Genomic DNA, 18,711 nt, shown 5'->3' with positions numbered 1-18,711 from the left:
TCGACACTCAAGCCAGCCGGGCCTCCTGCTATGTCCCACACTCCATGCTCTGGCCCCGCAGGGTCCCACTCTCCATCCCTCTGACCTCCCTCTCTTTACCTAGACATCTCCTACTCAGTCTCCCCCACTTTCCAGGCAAGCCTTCCCTGACCACCCCTTCTCCAGACTAGGCTGGCCCCCGCCAGACACCCTGGCCGCCTTCCGTCCTTCTCCCGGGGGACTTGGCCCACCTCTGTCTCCCCATCGGGGCATCCAGGCCACCGTGACCGTGTCCCCCACTTCACCGCTGTCTTTGTGGCACCCGCCACGGTCCTGTTCCAAAGCAGATGCTCAATCAGTGTTCACTGAATGGATCTCCAGTGAAAAGGTGTTAGGGGCGTCCTTGGTCCCAGTGTCCTGTGTCCTGGTTGGCGGAGGAAGGCGAGCTTCTCTGACAGTAACATCTCTGCTGCCTGCCCTCCCCCCAGGAGAGGGGCAGTCATTTTTCTAACGGGGAGACGAGCTGACCACATCACTCCGGGGCTCCATCTGTCTCTCTTCCGGGCAGGCTGTTCTCAGGAGGCCCAGGTCCCTGACCCACAGGACAAGGCCACCGAGCGTGTGTCCACTCAGCCTGTGCCACCAGAGGCAAAGTGTCAGGCTGACCTCTGCAGCCACCGTCGAGGCCGCCGCCTCCAGCTTTGCTTTTTCCTGGAACGTTGCTGACTTCCTTCCATCTCCATGATGGACTCCCAAGCCCCCTTCACATTCGGGAGGGAAAGGAAGGAATGGTATTTACTGCCCCCTCTGTTCCCCTGTGAACAAACTGCACTGCATTTGGGGGAAAAGCCCAATGTAACTTCAAAGACTGAGATGTTCCTGGGTGAAAACCGATGGCTCCGGCTGACCGGTGGTCAGGAGTCGGGGGATGGGAAAGCCGCTCTTTGCATTTCCCAGGTCCTAGAATGGCCGGTAACTGCATTTTGCAGCGGGTTTATCTCATTCTTGGGGCTCAGCTGTCACCCGGCACCTACAGGTGGGGGAAATCAGTGAAGATCCCCACAAAGGACATTTGGTGACCTGCCTGGCTGTGCTTTTGAGGTCGTTCCAACTCACCTCCCACAAAACCTAGCAAAATCTTCCCAGAACCCTTGGTGAAATTGAACTTTGGGAGCAATTCTACAGGGAGATCCATGGAGACTAAGGACGGAAACCAGCCTCTTACTTTCCAGTTTTGATTCTTAATGTAGCGCAACACGTATCCTTTGAGATAATCCCCCTAGCATCCTGAGACGGAACTAGTGGCTCATGGACCATGGGACAGCTTATCGTGGGCTCTTTTTTTTTTTGCCGGTACGCGGGCCTCTCACTGTTGTGGCCTCTCCCGCTGCGGAGCACCGGCTCCGGACGCGCAGGCTCACGGGCCATGGCTCACGGGCCCAGCTGCTCGGCGGCATGTGGGATCCTCCCGGACCGGGGCACGAACCCATGTCCCCTGCATCGGCAGGCGGACTCTCAACCACTGCGCCACCAGGGCAGCCCCGTGGGCTCTTTTTGAGGTAACTTTTCTAGTTATTGAGAAACAGAACTCCTTCTGAAGGAGCTTTAAATACCCCTTTCCCACCTTCAGGTAACTGGTCCTGGTTCCCCTGTACTTCTGTGATGGGCCCGTCTCTCTGCGCTTCCTTCCTTGTTCATCATCTTTCTCACCCTGGCTTTTCCTCAGGGTCCACCTGAAGAATCTGAGCTTGCTTCCGAAGTGAGCCTTCCTTGATTTCCTGAGACACGAAGCTTAAGAATTTTAAGGAAAAAAACCTACTTGATCTAAATTTGCCATTACAAGTAGCCAGTCCCTCCTGCCCTCAATAAAAGGAAAAAGCAAGAAGAAAAGAAAGGGGGGGAGAGAGACTGGATTCTGACGTGTTTATCCCGCACTTCTATTGACAGCAGCAAATTTAAAGAGAAACAAACCTATTTTATTCCACACTTCTCTTCTCACTCATGAAGCTATTTCCTTTTGTCTGTTAATTTTGTATACTGGTCCTAAACCGAGGCAATAATGGTAAAACAGCCACTAAAATCAAATAGAAATGACATTTCAAGATCATTGCCCGTAAGAGATTTACCTAAAATGTGTATCCCACGGATCCTACGTGCCAAGTGAACGTCCAAGCCCCAAACTTCTCTTGTTCTGCCAAGTGTTTGTTGCTACTTCACATGATTATCAATTGATTAGTTAGTTCCGTGATCCATACTCTGTAAAACCACAAGGGAGTCATAGCTGCATTAGTAATTAGACTTCTAATAAATAGTTATTTCTTTATTCTTGAGTAATAAACGTTAGCTCAAACGATCATTTTGAATCTTATTGTCTAATAAGGTCCTAAGAAATAACGCTGACAGAGCACAGATTCACCACTTTTATAGGGATAACTGAGCAATGTTACTTACCAAATAGACCGAACTCTTTTTTAAAAGTTTAATTTGACTGTTAAAACTAAACCTCTTTTGCCTGTGAAAAGGTTTTTCCCATCGGGTAAGAGAAAACAATTCTCCATTCACTGTTTCATTATGGCCTTGGAGGCAGGTAAGTGCTTGTGTGGAGAATTTCCAGCCGGGGGTCCCGTGTGGTATCTGGGCCCCTGCAGCTTAGGCAGCTGAGCTTTCTGTGGAGAAGAAGCACTTTGCTTCCCTGAGCACGTCTGAAGCTGGCCCCTGATATTGGAGAATTACGCTCTGTGTATTTTTCTTATCTCTGTGCCTGAGGGGGTTTTAATATATTTAAGGTTGAGGCCCACATGGAAATTCCTGTCTGGATTCCTGTGTAGAAAGCGGTGTTTGGTGTATGTGTGCTTTATTTATGTGGCACTGTTTATGTGCATTCCAGTGATCATTAACAAAGGCCTCTTGGTAGAAAACCCTGATGAAAGTGGATTTGAAAGTGGCTGTATCAGCTGCAGGTTTGGCAAGACCTCAGTGACTCTGCATTTAGTGAAAGCCCTGCATCATCACTTTGTGTTCAGCCAACCTTATATGGAGAGAAAAGGCACTTTAGTCAACCATGCTAAAAAGCAGCAACAGAAATATCACGGATTTCATTTGGGCAAAGGTTTAAAATTCTATATATTAACAGAGAATTCCTTACTTTTTCTGTAGGGGGTGTTAAGACTGGTCTGTCAACACACAATTGGTGAATTAGACTAGCTTGTGTTCATTTGCTTAGGGCCCCCGTAGCACATACCGAAACCTGGGGGCTTAAACAACAGAAATTTATTAGCAAACAGTTCTGGAAGCTGGAAGTCCAAGAGCAAGGTGTTGGCAGGGTTGATTCCTTCTGAGACCTTGCCCGTTGGCTTGCAGATGGCCATTTTCTCACTGTATCCTCACAGGGTTGCCCCTACGTCTGGGTCCTAATCTTCTCTTCTTAAAAGGACACCAGTCAGATGAGATTAGGGCTCACCCATTTGACCTCATTTGACCTTGATTATCTCTTTAAAGACCCTCTCTCCAGATACAGTCACATTCTGAGGTACTAAGGGTTAGGACTTCAGCCTGTGAATTTTGGGGAGACATAAGTCAGCCAATAACGTGACTTAAGTGAAAACAAATAGCGTTTAGATATTTCATAGCTTCCTCTTCCTCTTTTGCAGATTTATATTTCATAGTCCCTTTCTTGGCTTGTTTCCTAGTCTCCAATTTGGGGACCTAGAGAACTAGTGAGACACTGTGAGAACAACGCCCAGCTTCATAGCTGAAGACCTTGATCCTTGGAGGGATGATCCTGAAGTTTTCCCGTTATGGTGGTTCTTCCACTGGGTTACGTTTTGTTACACGTGACTAAGCTGTCCGTCTAAAAGCTGACAAGCGTTTGATGAAAGTACAAGAACATGGTATTGAAATAATTGCTACTGGTTGAGGTCAGTGGTTTGGAAAACCAGATTGGTACCCACCAGCTGCTCAGCTGGGAGTTTCATTCTTTTTCCTTGCAATCTGTAGAAGTGTGGTTTACATATTAGTACATGTGAGATCCTGGGAAGATTATGTAACCTTTCTGTGCCTCGGTTTCCTCATCTGTAAAGTAGGGGAAGTGACAGTACATATTTCATAAGAAGAACGTAGTTGGAAGGGTCTGAAGACTAGTCATTCTAATAAAGGACTTAGCATTGTCCTTGGCCATAGCGGGCGCTACATAGCATTCGTTTTTGTTCCTTGCACACTCTCCATCCCCTCCCCGCCACACATCCTGGGCCGTCACAACAGAAACTGCAGAGTTAACAGAAACAATTGCCACGGTGCCTGTTTAGACATGAACCCAGCGCCCAAGTGAATGTAGGAGTCTTTTTCTGGGGTTACAAAAAGAAAATTCAATGACCTTAGTGTGTGTGGACATTTGGGGGGTGTCTAGTGGATGCTAATGACTCTGGAGTGAGACCCCTGGTTTCTCATTGGGACCTGCAACTCTCAGTAGGTTGTCTTTTAACCTCTCTAAGTATCAGTTTCCAAATATGTAAAATGGGAACCACAATGACTTGAAACTCATGGGGTTGTTTGGAGTTAAATGGGATGATATACATGAAGTTCTTAGCACACAGGAGGTGAACCTGTTGGTTCTGTCCATTTTCAAATGTGAAATTGGAAAACAGAAGGTAAATGCAGTCAGTCCATTTGTAAATGACCTTGATTTCCGTCCCTCTCAAATGGGCTGCCTGATCATGCCATCTCACTTGGCACCTGCAATTTGTGAAGTCTATTTTAACATTCCACAGTGGTCCACATGCTCATAGACTTCTCCTTTTATGGTGAAAATAGTTGCAAGGCAATTGGACAGTGATGAGTAAAGAAGAGGGTGTCCTCCCTCCAGTTAGCTTGGGCATCAGTATGAAAACCAAATGGAAAACTACTTAGGCCGGTTTCCATCATGGTGTTCTGGGACAGTGCTGGAACTTTGCAAAGGTGAAACTAACCTCCCCCAAGCTGCATTAAAAAAAACCCTGATGTTCTTCAGGACTAGCTGTAGAGGAGACAGTAAGATTAATTGCCAGGTATTTCTGAGAAGTGTTTGGTTTTCCAGTAATATTAAAAAATAGTAGACTTTAAAAATATAAATTATGGAATATATGAATTACTAAATTGGGGAAAAGGGTTTTTTAAAAATACACTTCCAATCAGAAAAAAATGTAATTATGTTCATAGGAGAATGTTCTGGAGATATTTATGCTAGGACAAAATGGCCTTTGCATTATTTTAATTTTTAAAAAAGTGGTTTAGGGCTTCCCTGGTGGAGCAGTGGTTGAGAGTCCACCTGCCGATGCAGGGGACACGGGTTCGTACCCCGGTCCGGGAAGATCCCACATGCCGCGGAGCGGCTGGGCCCGTGAACCATGGCCGCTGAGCCTGCGCGTCCGGAGCCTGTGCTCCGCAACGGGAGAGGTCACAACAGTGAGAGGCCCGCGTACTGCAAAAAAAAAAAAAGAGTAGTTTAAATCGATGAAGACAGTTCTAGATTTTTAAACATTGGACATTCAGCTCCAGATATAAACTTTCATAACAGATACACAGTTCCTGATTTTCCTGATTATTGAAATCTGAGAACATCATTTTGCTTTTAATGTGCTTTAGAAACAGTGATTGTGTTCTAGAGGAAAATTGCACATGAACATGGGTACTCAACATTTCACACTTACACCATTTATAGACTAAATTTTATTGGGAGACATTTCTTGTAGGTGAACAGAGTTATTATAATGAGATAAAACCGTCCTTTGCAGGGAATAATTCAGTAGATAAATGTGAAATATTGTGGCTTCAGCTGGGTTAATTTTTTTTTTTTTTCTTTTTTGTGTGGTACGCGGGCCTCTCACTGTTGTGGCCTCTTCCATTGCGGAGCACAGGCTCCGGACGCGCAGGCTCAGCGGCCATGGCTCACGGGCCCAGCCGCTCCACGGTATGTGGGATCCTCCCGAACCAGGGCACGAATCCATGTCCCCTGCATTGGCAGGCGGACTCTCAACCACTGCGCCACCAGGGAAGCCCCAGCTGGGTTAATTTTAAGGGGCTCTTGTGTTGCTAGAATTGGTGAGGGCTAAGATGGGGAGAAGCTTAAAACCAAAAATAAAAAAACAACAAGCCTAGAGGGAATATAGTTGGAATCATCCTGTAAGTAGCCTTTTCAGATTGGCTTCTTTCACTTAGCAATATGCATTTAAGTTTACTCTATGTCTTTTTGTGTATTAAGAGTTCATTTTTTAAATCACAATAAGATTCTGTTGTATGGATGTGTCACACTTCCTTTATCCATTCACCTATGGAAGTTTTCAACTCCTTTGGGTAAATACCAAGGAGTATGATTGCTGGATTGTATGGTAAGACTGTGTTTAATTTTTTAAGAGATCACCAAACTGTCTTCCCAAGTGGCTGTACCATTTTGCATTCCCACCAGCAACGAATGAGAGTTCCTGTTGCTCCACATCTTCACCAACATCTGGTGTTGTCAGTGTTGTGGATTTTAACCATCGTGATAAGTGTGTAACGGGCTGACTTTTTTTCTCATATTCAGCTGTGTTATCTCCAAATCACTATATGAGAAATACATTTAACACGACTACTAATGAAATATAATACAACTATTATCATTCAGAATCCTGATGGAAGAAGACATTGGAAACAAGAAAACAAGCACTTATGTCAATATTAACACTGTTAATAACAACAATAATAATAATAATACAAATTTATTTGTGAGTATTTTTTGAGTTTGTTTTGAAGACAAATGCCATCAGGAAAACATTTACAAGATACATTTCTGATTAACACTTATGAGCAGTTAGCCTCAAGAGCAGTGAGAGACACTGGCCATCATCGGGTGGCAACGCTCTCAAGAGGCACTTTGGTTTTTGAGCACTTGTTACTGATTTTCGATTGACAGTTTTCAGTGTCTTTGTTCCAGGTCTTTCAAGTCGCTTATGTCATCATCAAAGCTGCTAATGCCCCTCGGCCTGGAAACTGGATTTTGGAGCATTCTCTGGACGGCATGGAGTTCAGCCCCTGGCAGTACTATGCAGTTAGTGACACGGAATGTTTGACTCATTACAATATCACTCCAAGACGGGGGCCGCCCACTTACAGGGCAGACGACGAAGTGATCTGCACCTCCTATTACTCCAGGCTGGTGCCGCTTGAGCACGGAGAGGTATGGCGCCCCCTGCTGGCCAGGAGGTCTGTTTTTTCATCAGTGTCACCTCCAGGGACAACCTAGCCATCACAGAGCCAACAGGAAACACTCAAAATAGAGCTCTCCTGGTACAGATCACAGAGATCTTTAACTATCTAGCTGCTGTAGTTAAGGTGCCATTGACTGGTGTCTACTGATGATTAATGTCACCACTGACACATTTTACTTTATTGATTTCTTCCCTTCAGGGAGGTCCCTCAACCTTCACTGTGCTGTGATTTAATAACTCCATCAGATCATTCTCAGAGCATCTTTCTCATGACACCAAGGCAACAAGATTTGTTAAAATATTAAAGAGAGCGAAAATGCTTCTAAAATATAGAGCTCCCAGTTTTCTCTGGGAAGTTCTCCCTGCCCCTGGAGGTGTTCAGGGTTGGAGATGGTTCATGAAATATTCCAGCTTTGTGCTCTCCATGCCCGGACTGCACACACATCCTTAAGTCAGAGTGTAATCAAAAACAAGCCATGCCTTGGTAGCATACCTTGATGAGCTAAAACTACAAAAACCCTGCAAGTGCTTTTCACAGCAGGAACTCTGCAGCAAGCCCTGCATTGTTTCAAGAGCAGAGATGAGAAAATGGGAGTTACAAAGCTTTCTGGCACTTTCCCCCACTCTCCCCAGTCTATTCATGACATTTAGAATCTGTTTCAGAGAAGCCTGTGGATACACGTCAAAATGCCCTCACTTCACTGGGAGAAGTGGTCCTGTTTAAAAGTTTCCCGCAATCCCTGAGACACTGCAACGAATAACTTCAATAAACTGAACTTGGGCTGTGATCATGCTGTTCACAAGTGTCAATGAATATTAGACAGATTTCTATAAGAAGCCCATTGTTTGGTTTGATTTTAGATAGTATCTGTAAAGATTATGTCCTGAATGTGAACAATCAGGGTTATTTTTTGCATGCTTAAAATTGATATTTGTTTATTTTGATGTCTTTATCTCTAGATTCATACATCGCTAATCAATGGCAGACCAAGCTCTGATGATCTTTCACCCAAGTTGTTGGAATTTACTTCTGCACGATACATCCGCCTGCGCTTACAGCGCATTCGAACCCTCAATGCCGATCTTATGACCCTCAGCCACCGGGACCCTAAAGACCTCGACCCTATTGTCACAAGACGAGTGAGTGTGGCAGGGCTCCTGACCGCTGAAAAGTTTATGTTGTTTCAGGGAAATAGACTTTTCCTCCCAGGTTGGCCTTTTTTTCTTATTTTTGTTGAAGAACGTTAGTTATGCTTTGTTAAAAATGCCACCTTTAAACGAGGTTATGGTTCTGACGTGGTGCCCTCAGGTCCCCCTGTCCCCACCCATCCCATAACGCCATCATGCAGCAGATGTAGTGGTCATTTCTTCACCTTCTAATCTGGCTCTACATCTGATCAAGCAAGTGAGAATGGCTGGAGTTTTTTCCCACTTAGAAGAAAATTTTAAAGTTTGAGATATAAGCTACATCCAGGAAAACGTACATATTTTCAGTGTATAGTAAACGTATAAGGCTTGTGGCGACAAACATTTCCAAATCCCTTGGATAAAGTAGGAGTGGGATTACTTAGTTACAGGATAGCTATGTGTTTAATTTTTAGGAATTTTCTAAGCCTTATCGGAAGCAGCTATGTCATTTTACAGACCAGCAGTGTGTGAGGGCTCTGGGTGCACCGCACACTTTCACACATCGGGGCGTCGGTCACTGTCGCCTCAGCCGTGCTGATGTGCATGCGGTGGCATCTCCTCGGGGTATTAATTCGTATTTCCCTGATGACTGATGTTGAGCGTGTCCTTATTTGTATCTGATGACATTTCTATCCATTTTTAAATTGGGTTATCCATCTCCTTATTCCTGAGTTATAAAAGATATCTATGTATGCTGTGTAGAAATCCTTTGTCAGTTGTGTCTATACTGCAAATCCCTTCTCCTGCCCTGGTTTGTCTCTTGCTTATCTGCTTTTCCTAACTATGACTTCTGAGGAGTAGATGGTTTAATTTTGATAAAGTCCAGTTTATCGTTTTTCTTTTATAGTTAGTGCTTTCTATTCCTTTCTGAAAAATATTTGCTTATCGCAAGTTTACACAAATATTTTCCGATGCTTTCTTATAATAGCTTTATAGTTTCAGCTTTCACGTTTATTATCCTTTTCTTGTTAATTTTTGTATTTGGTGTGAGGTAGAGGCGAAGGTTGTTTTTTCCCCATGTGTATATACAATTGTTCCAGCACCATGTGTTGAAAATACTTTCCTTTCTCCCTTTAAATTGTTTTGGTGCCCTGTTGAAAATTACTTGACCGTATCATTGTGGGTGCGTTTCTGGACTCTATACTGTCCCAATGATCTATTTGTCTATCCTTATGCCAATAACAGTCTTTCTTGATTACTGCAGTAAATCTTGAAGTCAGGTACCATGATAGTCCAACTCAGTCCTTTTTCAAGATTGGTTAGGCTGTTCCAAGTTCATTGTGTTTCCTTATAAATTTTAGAATCAGTTTGTCAATTAATACCAAAAAGAAGGAAAGAAAGTAGGAAAGAAACAAAGAAAGAAGGGAAGAAAGAAATCCTGCTAAGACTTTCATTGGGATTCCATTGATTCCACAGATCGAGTTAGGAGGAATTTTGGAAGACATTTTGACAATATTGGATCATCTAGTCCATGAATGGGCTATACCTCCCCACTTATCTCTGTCTTCTTAAGTTCCTCTTGGCAATGATCTATTATTTGTTTATTTGTCAATCTTTTGTTCAGTTTATTTTTAAGTATTTCATGTTTTTGAATATTAGTGTTAATGGTTTGCTTTCTAACATTTATTTTCCATTTGTTCATTGCTAGTGTATAGAAGTACAATTAATTTTTGTTGATTGAGACATTGCCAAATTCACATATTCTAGTAGTTTTTGATAGATTTTCTATGTACACAATCATGTTATCTACAGATAATGACAGTTTAGTCTTACTGTGCACTCTGTTTGCTTTTGACTTCTTTTTTCTTGCATTATTGAACTGGCTGGCACCTCCCATAGAATGTTGAATAGAAATGGTAAGAGCAGATTTCAAGAGGAAAGCACTTAATCTTTCACTGTTAGCTCTAGGTTTTCCATAGACACGCCTGCATTAGACTGAAGAAGTTCTCTTCTACTTCTGGTTTGCTGAGTTGTTTTTTAATTGATGGTGTTGCCTTCTGTAAAATGCTTTTTGTGCATCTAATGAAATGATCATATGATTTTTCTCCTTTATTCTGTTAATGTGGTGATTTACATTTATTGATTTTTTTGTGTGTTAAATTAACTCTGCACCGATGGGATAAATCCTAATTGGTCATGAGTTATTCCTTTTTATATAGGGCTGTGTTCAATTTGGGAATATTTTTAGGGTTTTCAGTAACATGGCCTTTGAATATGACTGCCTCGGTTTAAGATACAGCCAAGTTGAGAAATTCTTTTTAAACTCCTTTGGTTTCTGTTGATGAGCTAATTTGAACATTTTTTTTTAATGAATAATTTATTTATTTATGGCTGTGTTGGGTCTTCGTTTCTGTGCGAGGGCTTTCTCTAGTTGTGGCAAGCAGGGGCCACTCTTCATCGCAGTGCCTGGGCCTCTCACTGTTCTGGCCTCTCTTGTTGCAGAGCACAGGCTCCAGACGCACAGGCTCAGTAATTGTGGCTCATGGGCCCAGTTGCTCCGTGGCATGTGGGATCTTCCCAGACCAGGGCTCAAACCCGTGTCCCCTGCATCGGCAGGCGGACTCTCAACCACTGCGCCACCAGGGAAGCCCTGAACATTGTTTACATTAATTGAACATAAATATTTTATTTATATTTACTTGTGCATGAAATATAGTTTAAAATGCATATCTGTGTTTTTGATTACCAATAACAACTGAGATATTTGTTGGAGTGCCAACATTTTCTTCTCACTGAAATAGAAGAGGTTTTAATTTTTGCTTGTTACTTTCTTTTTCCTTAGTATTACTATTCAATAAAAGACATTTCTGTTGGAGGAATGTGTATTTGTTATGGCCATGCTAGTAGCTGCCCATGGGATGAAACTATAAAGGTGAGTTATAGTATTTCACATTTTACTAAAAATTCAAAATAGCACTTGTAGCTATAATATTTGCATTGCACTTTTTTATTCAAGGCATGTGTTGAAAGTTATAAAATCAAGCCACAAAAAAAGATTTTCAGATAATTTAACTGGTTTAATTTTTTTAAACAATTTAATTTTGTGTTGGTAGGAGAATATGTTTCTAATTAAATTCTTTCCATAAATTTTTTTTTGGAGGTGTTTAAAAAAAAGGTAACGTAAAATTTACCATTTTAATCGTTTTTAAGTGTGCAATTCAGTAACCTTTTGAATTTTGAAGCTCTTCTCTATAAGATAGTCAAGTGAAAATCACGTGCAGTTAGAAATCATGTTTATACTTTTTTTTTTTAACATCTATATTGGGGTATAATTGATTTACAATGGTGTGTTACTTTCTGCTTTATAACAAAGTGAATCAGTTATACATATACATATGTTCCCATATCTCTTCCCTCTTGCGTCTCCCTCCCTCCCACCCTCCCTATCCCACCCCTTCAGGCGGTCACAAAGCACCGAGCTGATCTCCCTGTGCTATGAAGCTGCTTCCCACTAGCTATCTACCTTACGTTTGGTAGTGTATATATGTCCATGCTTCTCTCTCGCTTTGTCACAGCTCACCCTTCCCCCTCCCCATATCCTCAAGTCCGTTCTCCAGTAGGTCTGTGTCTTTATTCCTGTCTTACCCCTAGGTTCTTCATGACATTTTTTTTTCTTAAATTCCATATATATGTGTTAGTATACGGTATTTGTCTTTCTCTTTCTGACTTACTTCACTCTGTATGACAGACTCTAGGTCTATCCACCTCATTACAAATAGCTCAATTTTGTTCCTTTTTATGGCTGAGTAATATTCCATTGTACATATGTGCCACATCTTCTTTATCCATTCATCCGATGATGGGCACTTAGGTTGTTTCCATCTCCGGGCTATTGTAAATAGAGCTGCAACGAAAATTTTGGTACATGACTCTTTTTGAATTATGGTTTTCTCAGGGTCTATGCCCAGTAGTGGGATTGCTGGGTCATATGGTAGTTCTATTTGTAGTTTTTTAAGGAACCTCCATACTGTTCTCCATAGTGGCTGTACCAATTTACATTTGCACCAACAGTGCAAGAGTGTTCCCTTTTCTCCACACCCTCTCCAGCACTTATTGTTTCTAGATTTTTTGATGATGGCCATTCTGACTGGTGTGAGATGATATCTCATTGTAGTTTGGATTTGCATTTCTCTAATGATTAATGATGTTGAGCATTCTTTCATGTGTTTGTTGGCTATCTGTATATCTTCTTTGGAGAAATGTCTATTTAGGTCTTCTGCCCATTTTTGGATTGGGTTGTTTGGTTTTTTGTTATTGAGCTGCATGAGCTGCTTGTAAATTTTGGAAATTAATCCTTTGTCAGTTGCTTCATTTGCAAATATTTTCTCCCATTCTGAGGGTTGTCTTTTGGTCTTGTTTATGGTTTCCTTTGCTGTGCAAAAGCTTTGAAGTTTCATGAGGTCCCATTTGTTTTTTTGTTTTTTTTCCCATTTCTCTAGGAGGTGGGTCAAAAAGGATCTTGTTGTGATTTATGTCATAGAGTGTTCTGCCTATGTTTTCCTCTAAGAGTTTGATAGTTTCTGGCCTTACATTTAGGTCTTTAATCCATTTTGACCTTATTTTTGTGTATGGTGTTACGGAGTGATCTAATCTCATACTTTTACATATACCTGTCCAGTTTTCCCAGCACCACTTATTGAAGAGGCTGTCCTTTCTCCACTGTATATTCCTGCCTCCTTTATCAAAGATAAGGTGACCATATGTGCATGGGTTTATCTCTGGGCTTTCTATCCTGTTCCATTGATCTATCTTTCTGTTTATGTGCCAGTACTATACTGTCTTGGTTACTGTAGCTTTGTAGTATAGTCTGAAGTCAGGGAGCCTGATTCCTTCAGCTCTGTTTTTCTTTCTCAAGATTGCTTTGGCTATTCGGGGTCATTTGTGTTTCCATACAAATTGTGAAATTTTTTGTTCTAGTTCTGTGAAAAATGCCATTGGTAGTTTGATAGGGATTGCATTGAATCTGTAGATTGCTTTGGGTAGTAGAATCATTTTCAAAATGTTGATTCTTCCAATCCAAGAACATGGTATATCTCTCCATCTATTTGTATCATCTTTAACTTCTTTCATCAGTGTCTTATAATTTTCTGCATACAGGTCTTTTGTCTCCTTAGGTAGGTTTATTCCTAGATATTTTATTCTTTTTGTTGCAATGGTAAATGGGAGTGTTTTCTTGATTTCACTTTCAGATTTTTCATCATTAGTGTATAGGAATGCCAGAGATTTCTGTGCATTAATTTTGTATCCTTCAACTTTACCAAATTCATTGATTAGCTCTAGTAGTTTTCTGGTAGCATCTTTAGGATCCTCTGTGTATAGTATCATGTCATCTGCAAACAGTGACAGCTTTACTTCTTCTTTTCCGATTTGGATTCCTTTTATTTCCTTTTCTCCTCTGATTGCTGTGGCTTAAACTTCCAAAACTATGTTGAATAAGAGTGGTGGGAGTGGGCAACCTTGTCTTGTTCCTGATCTTAGTGGAAATGCTTTCAGTTTTTCACCATTGAGGATGATGTTGGCTGTGGGTTTGTCATATATGGCCTTTATTATGTTGAGGAAAGTTCCCTCTGTGTCTACTTTCTGCAGGGTTTTTATCATAAATGGGTGTTGAATTTTGTCAAAAGCTTTCTCTGCATCTATTGAGATGATCATATGGTTCTTCTCCTTCAATTTGTTAATATGGTTTATCACATTGATTGATTTGCGTATATTGAAGAATCCTTGCATTCCTGGAATAAACCCCACTTGATCATGGTGTATGATCCTTTTAATGTGCTGTTGGATTCAGTTTGCTAGTATTTTGTTGAGGATTTTTGCATCTATGTTCATCAGTGATATTGGCCTGTAGTTTTCTTTCTTTGTGACATCCTTGTCTGGTTTTGGTATCAAGGTGATGGTGGCCTTGTAGAATGAATTTGGGAGTGTTCCTCCCTCTGCTATATTTTGGAAGAGTTTGAGAAGGTTAGGTGTTAGCTCTTCTCTAAATGTTTGATAAAATTCGCCTGTGAAGCCATCTGGTCCTGGGCTTTTGTTTGTTGGAAGGTTTTTAATCACAGTTTCAATTTCATTACTTGCGATTGGTCGGTTCATATTTTCTATTTCTTCCTGGTTCAGTCTTCGAAGTTTATACATTTATAAGAATCTGTCCATTTCTTTCAGGCTGTCCATTTTATTGGCATAGTGTTGCTTGTAGTAGTCTCTTAGGATGCTTTGTATTTCTGTGGTGTCTGTTGTAACTTCTCCTTTTTCATTTATTGATTTGAGTCCTCTCCCTCTTTTTCTTGATTAGTCTGGCTAATGGTTTATCTATTTTATCTTCTCAGAGAACCAGCTTTTAGTTTTATTGATCTTTGCTATTGTTTCCTTCATTTATTTCTGATCTGATTTTTATGATTTCTTTCCTTCTGCTAACTTTGGGGTTTTTTTGTTCTTCTTTCTCTAATTGCTTTAGGTGTAAGGTTAGGTTGTTTATTCGAGATGTTTCCTGTTTCTTAAGGTAGGATTGTATTGCTATAAACTTCCCTCTTAGAACTGCTTTTGCTGCATCCCATAGATTTTGGGTGGTCGTGTCTCCATTGTCATTTGTTTCTAGGTATTTTTTGATTTCCTCTTTGATTTCTTCAGTGATCACTTCGTTATTAAGTAGTGTATTGTGTAGCCTCCATGTGTTTGTATTTTTTACAGATCTTTTCCTGTAATTGATATCTAGTCTCATGGCGTTGTGGTCAGAAAAGATACTTGATGCAATTTCAATTTTCTTAAATTTACCAAGGCTTGATTTTTGACCTAAGATATGATCTATCCTGGAGAATGTTCCATGAGCACTTGAGAAAAATGTGTATTCTGTTGTATTTGGATGGAGTGTCCTATAAATATCAATTAAGTCCATCTTGTTTAATGTATCATTTAAAGCTTGTGTTTCCTTATTGATTTTCATTTTGGATGATCTGTCCATTGGTGAAAATGGGGTGTTAAAGTCCCCTACTATGAATGTGTTCCTGTCGATTTCCCCTTTTATGGCTGTTAGTATTTGCCTTATGTATTGAGGTGCTCCTATGTTGGGTGCATAAATATTTACAATTGTTATATCTTCTTCTTGGATTGATCCCTTGATCATTATGTAGTGTCCTTCTTTGTTTCTTGTAATAGAGTCTATTTAATGTCTATTTTGTCATATGAGAATTGCTACTCCAGCTTTCTTTTGGTTTCCATTTGCATGGAATGTCTTTTTCCATCCCCTTACTTTCAGTCTGTATGTGTCTCTAGGTCTGAAGTGGGTCTCTTGTAGATGGCATATATATAGGTCTTGTTTTTGTATCCATTCAGCCAATCTCTGTCTTTTGGTGGGAGCATTTAGTCCATTTACATTTAAGGCAGTTATCGATATGTATGTTCCTATTCCCATTTTCTAAATTGCTTTGGGTTCATTATTGTAGGTCTTTTCGTTCTCTTGTGTTTCCTGCCTAGAGAAGTTCCTTTAGCATTTGTTGTACAGCTGGTTTGGTGGTGCTGAACTCTCTCAGCTTTTGCTTGTCTGTGAAGGTTTTAATTTCTCCATCAAATCTGAATGAGATCCTTGCTGGGTAGAGTAATCTTGGTTGCAGGTTTTTCTCCTTCATCACTTTAAATATGTCCTGCCACTCCCTTCTGGCTTTAAGAGTTTCTGCTGAGAGATCAGCTGTTGACCTGATGGGGATTCCCTTGTGTGTTATTTGTTGTTTTTCCCTTGCTGCTTTTAATATTTTTTCTTTGTATTTAATTTTTGATAGTTTGATTAATATGTGTCTTGGCATATTTCTCCTTGGATTTATCCTGTATGGGACTCTCTGTGCTTCCTGGACTTGATTAACTATTTCCTTTCCCATATTAGGGAAGTTTTCAATTATAATCTTTTCAAATATTTTCTCAGTCCCTTTCTATTTCTCTGCTTCTTCTGGAACCCCTATAATTCGAATGTTGGTGCATTTAACGTTGTCCCAGAGGTCTCTGAGACTGTCCTCAGTTCTTTTCATTCTTTTTTCTTTATTCTGTTCTGCAGTAGTTATTTCCACTATTTTATCTGCCAGGTCCCTTATCCGTTCTTCTGCTTCAGTTATTCTGCTATTGATCCCGTCTAGAGTATTTTCCATTTCATTTATTGTGTTGTTCATCATTGTTTGTTTCATCTTTAGTTCTTCTAGGTCCTTGTTAAGTGTTTCTTGCATTTTGTCTATTCTATTTCCAAGATTTTGGATTATCTTTACTATCATTATTCTGAATTATTTTTCAGGTAGACTGCCTATTTCCTCTTCATTTGTTAGGTCTGGTGGGCTTTTATCTTGCTCCTTCATCCGCTGTGTATTTTTCTAACTTCTCATTTTGCTTATCTTACTGTGTTTGGGGTCTCTTTTTCGCAGGCTGCAGGTTCGTAGTTCCCGTTGTTTTTGGTGTCTGTCCCCAGTGGCTAAGATTGGTTCAGTGGGTTGTGTAGGCTTCCTGGTGGAGGGGACTCGTGCCTGTGTTCTGGTGGATGAGGCTGGATCTTGTCTCTCTGGTGGGCAGGTTCACGTCTGGTGGTGTGTTTTGGGGTGTCTGTGGACTTATTATGATTTTATGCAGCCTCTCTGCTAATGGGTGGGGTTGTGTTCCTGTTTTGCTAGTTGTTTGGCATAGGGTGTCCAGCACTGTAGCTTGCTGGTCGTTGAGTGAAGCTGGGTGCTGGTGTTGAGATGGAGATCTGGGAGATTTTCGCCATTTGGCATTATGTGGAGCTGGGAGGTCTCTTGCTGACCAGTGTACTGAAGTTGGCTCTCCCACCTCAGAGGCACAGCACTGACTCCTGGCTGCACCACCAAGAGCCTTTCATCCACACGGCTCAGAATAAAAGAGAGAAAAAGTAGAGAGAACAAATTAGTACAAGTAGCAATAAAGAAAGAAAGAAAGAAAGGAGGGAAGGAAGGAAGGAAGGAAGGAAGAAAAAGAAAGAAGAAAAGAAGGAAAGAAGGAAAGAAAGAAAGGAGGAAGGGAGGGAGGGACAGTGGGAGGAAGGAAGGAAGGAAAAAAAGAAAGAAAGAAGATAAAGTAAAATAAAGTAAAATATAAAGTTATTAAATTAAAATATAATTATTAAGAAAAAATGTAAAGAAAAACAAAAACGGATGGATAGAACCTTAGGACAAATGGTGGAAGCAAAGCTATACAGACAAAATCTCACACAGAAGCATACACATACACACTCACAAAAAGAGGAAAAGGGGAAAAGATCATAAATCTTGCTCTCAAAGTCCACCTCCTCAATTTGGGAATATTTGTTTTCTAAAGGAAGGAAGGAAGGAAAGAAAGAAAGAAAGAAAGAAAGAAAGAAAGAAAGAAAGAAAGAAAGAAAGAAAGAAAGAAAGGAGATAAAGTAAAATAAAAGTTATTAGAATTAATTATTAAGAAAAAAAAAGAGACGGATAGAACCCTAGTACAAATGGTGGAAGCAAAGCTATACAGACAAAATCTCACACAGAAGCATACACATACACAGTCACAAAAAGAGGAAAAGGGGAAAAAATCATAAATCTTGCTCTCAAAGTCCACCTCCTCAATTTGGGATGATGCGTTACTCTATTCATTTATTCCACAGATGCAGGGTACATCAAGTTGATTGTGGAGCTTTATTTAATCCGCTGCTTCTGAAGCTGCTGGGAGAGATTTCCCTTTCTCTTCTTTGTTCTCACAGCTCCCAGGGGCTCAGCTTTGGATTTGGCCCCGCCTCTGCATGTAGGTTGCTGGAGGGCTTCTGTTTTTCCGCTCAGACAGGACGGGGTTAAAGGAGCCGCTGATTCGGGGGCTCTGGCTCACTCAGGCCGGGAGGAGGGAGGGGCGCGGAGTGCGGGGCGGGCCTGCGGCGGCAGAGGACGGCATGACGTTGCGGCAGAGGACGGCGTGACGTTGCGGCAGAGGAGGGCATGACGTTGCGGCAGAGGACGGCGTGACGTTGCAGCAGCCTGAGGCGCCGTGCGTTCTCCCGAGGAAGTTGTCCCTGGATCCTGGGAACCTGGCAGTGGGGGCCTGCACAGGCTCCCCGGAAAGGAAGTGTGGATAGTGAGCTGTGCTCGCACACAGGCTTCTTGGTGGCGGCAGCAGCAGCCTTAGCGTCTCATGCCCGTCTCTGGGGTCCGCGCTTTTAGCCGCGGCTCGCGCAGCCTCTGGAGCTCCTTTAAGTAGCGTTCTTAATCCCCTCACCTCGCGCACCAGGAAACAAAGAGGGAAGAAAAAGTCTCTTGCCTCTTCGGCAGGTCCAGACTTTTCCCGGAGTCCCTCCCGGCTAGCCGTGGTGCACTAATCCCCTGCAGGCTGT

General features: G+C 41.6%; 1 protein-coding gene across 2 annotated transcripts in view; it reads left to right on the top strand.

Moving 5' to 3' along the window:
* LAMA1 (laminin subunit alpha 1) overlaps positions 1-18,711 on the top strand; it is a 164,990-nt gene that overhangs the window by 46,767 nt on the left and 99,512 nt on the right. For both annotated transcript variants that reach the window (XM_060311142.2, XM_060311143.1), the window contains exons 4-6: positions 6,926-7,168; positions 8,160-8,339; positions 11,170-11,259. In XM_060311142.2, the coding sequence (XP_060167125.1) occupies positions 6,926-7,168; positions 8,160-8,339; positions 11,170-11,259 (513 nt within the window). The remainder of the gene's footprint in view (positions 1-6,925; positions 7,169-8,159; positions 8,340-11,169; positions 11,260-18,711) is intronic.

The sequence above is a fragment of the Globicephala melas genome, chromosome 13 (genome assembly GCF_963455315.2).
Source record: "Globicephala melas chromosome 13, mGloMel1.2, whole genome shotgun sequence".
Taxonomy (NCBI): Eukaryota; Metazoa; Chordata; class Mammalia; order Artiodactyla; family Delphinidae; genus Globicephala; species Globicephala melas.
Note: the sequence above shows the minus strand (reverse complement) of the source record. Positions and strands in the feature narration are given on the sequence as shown.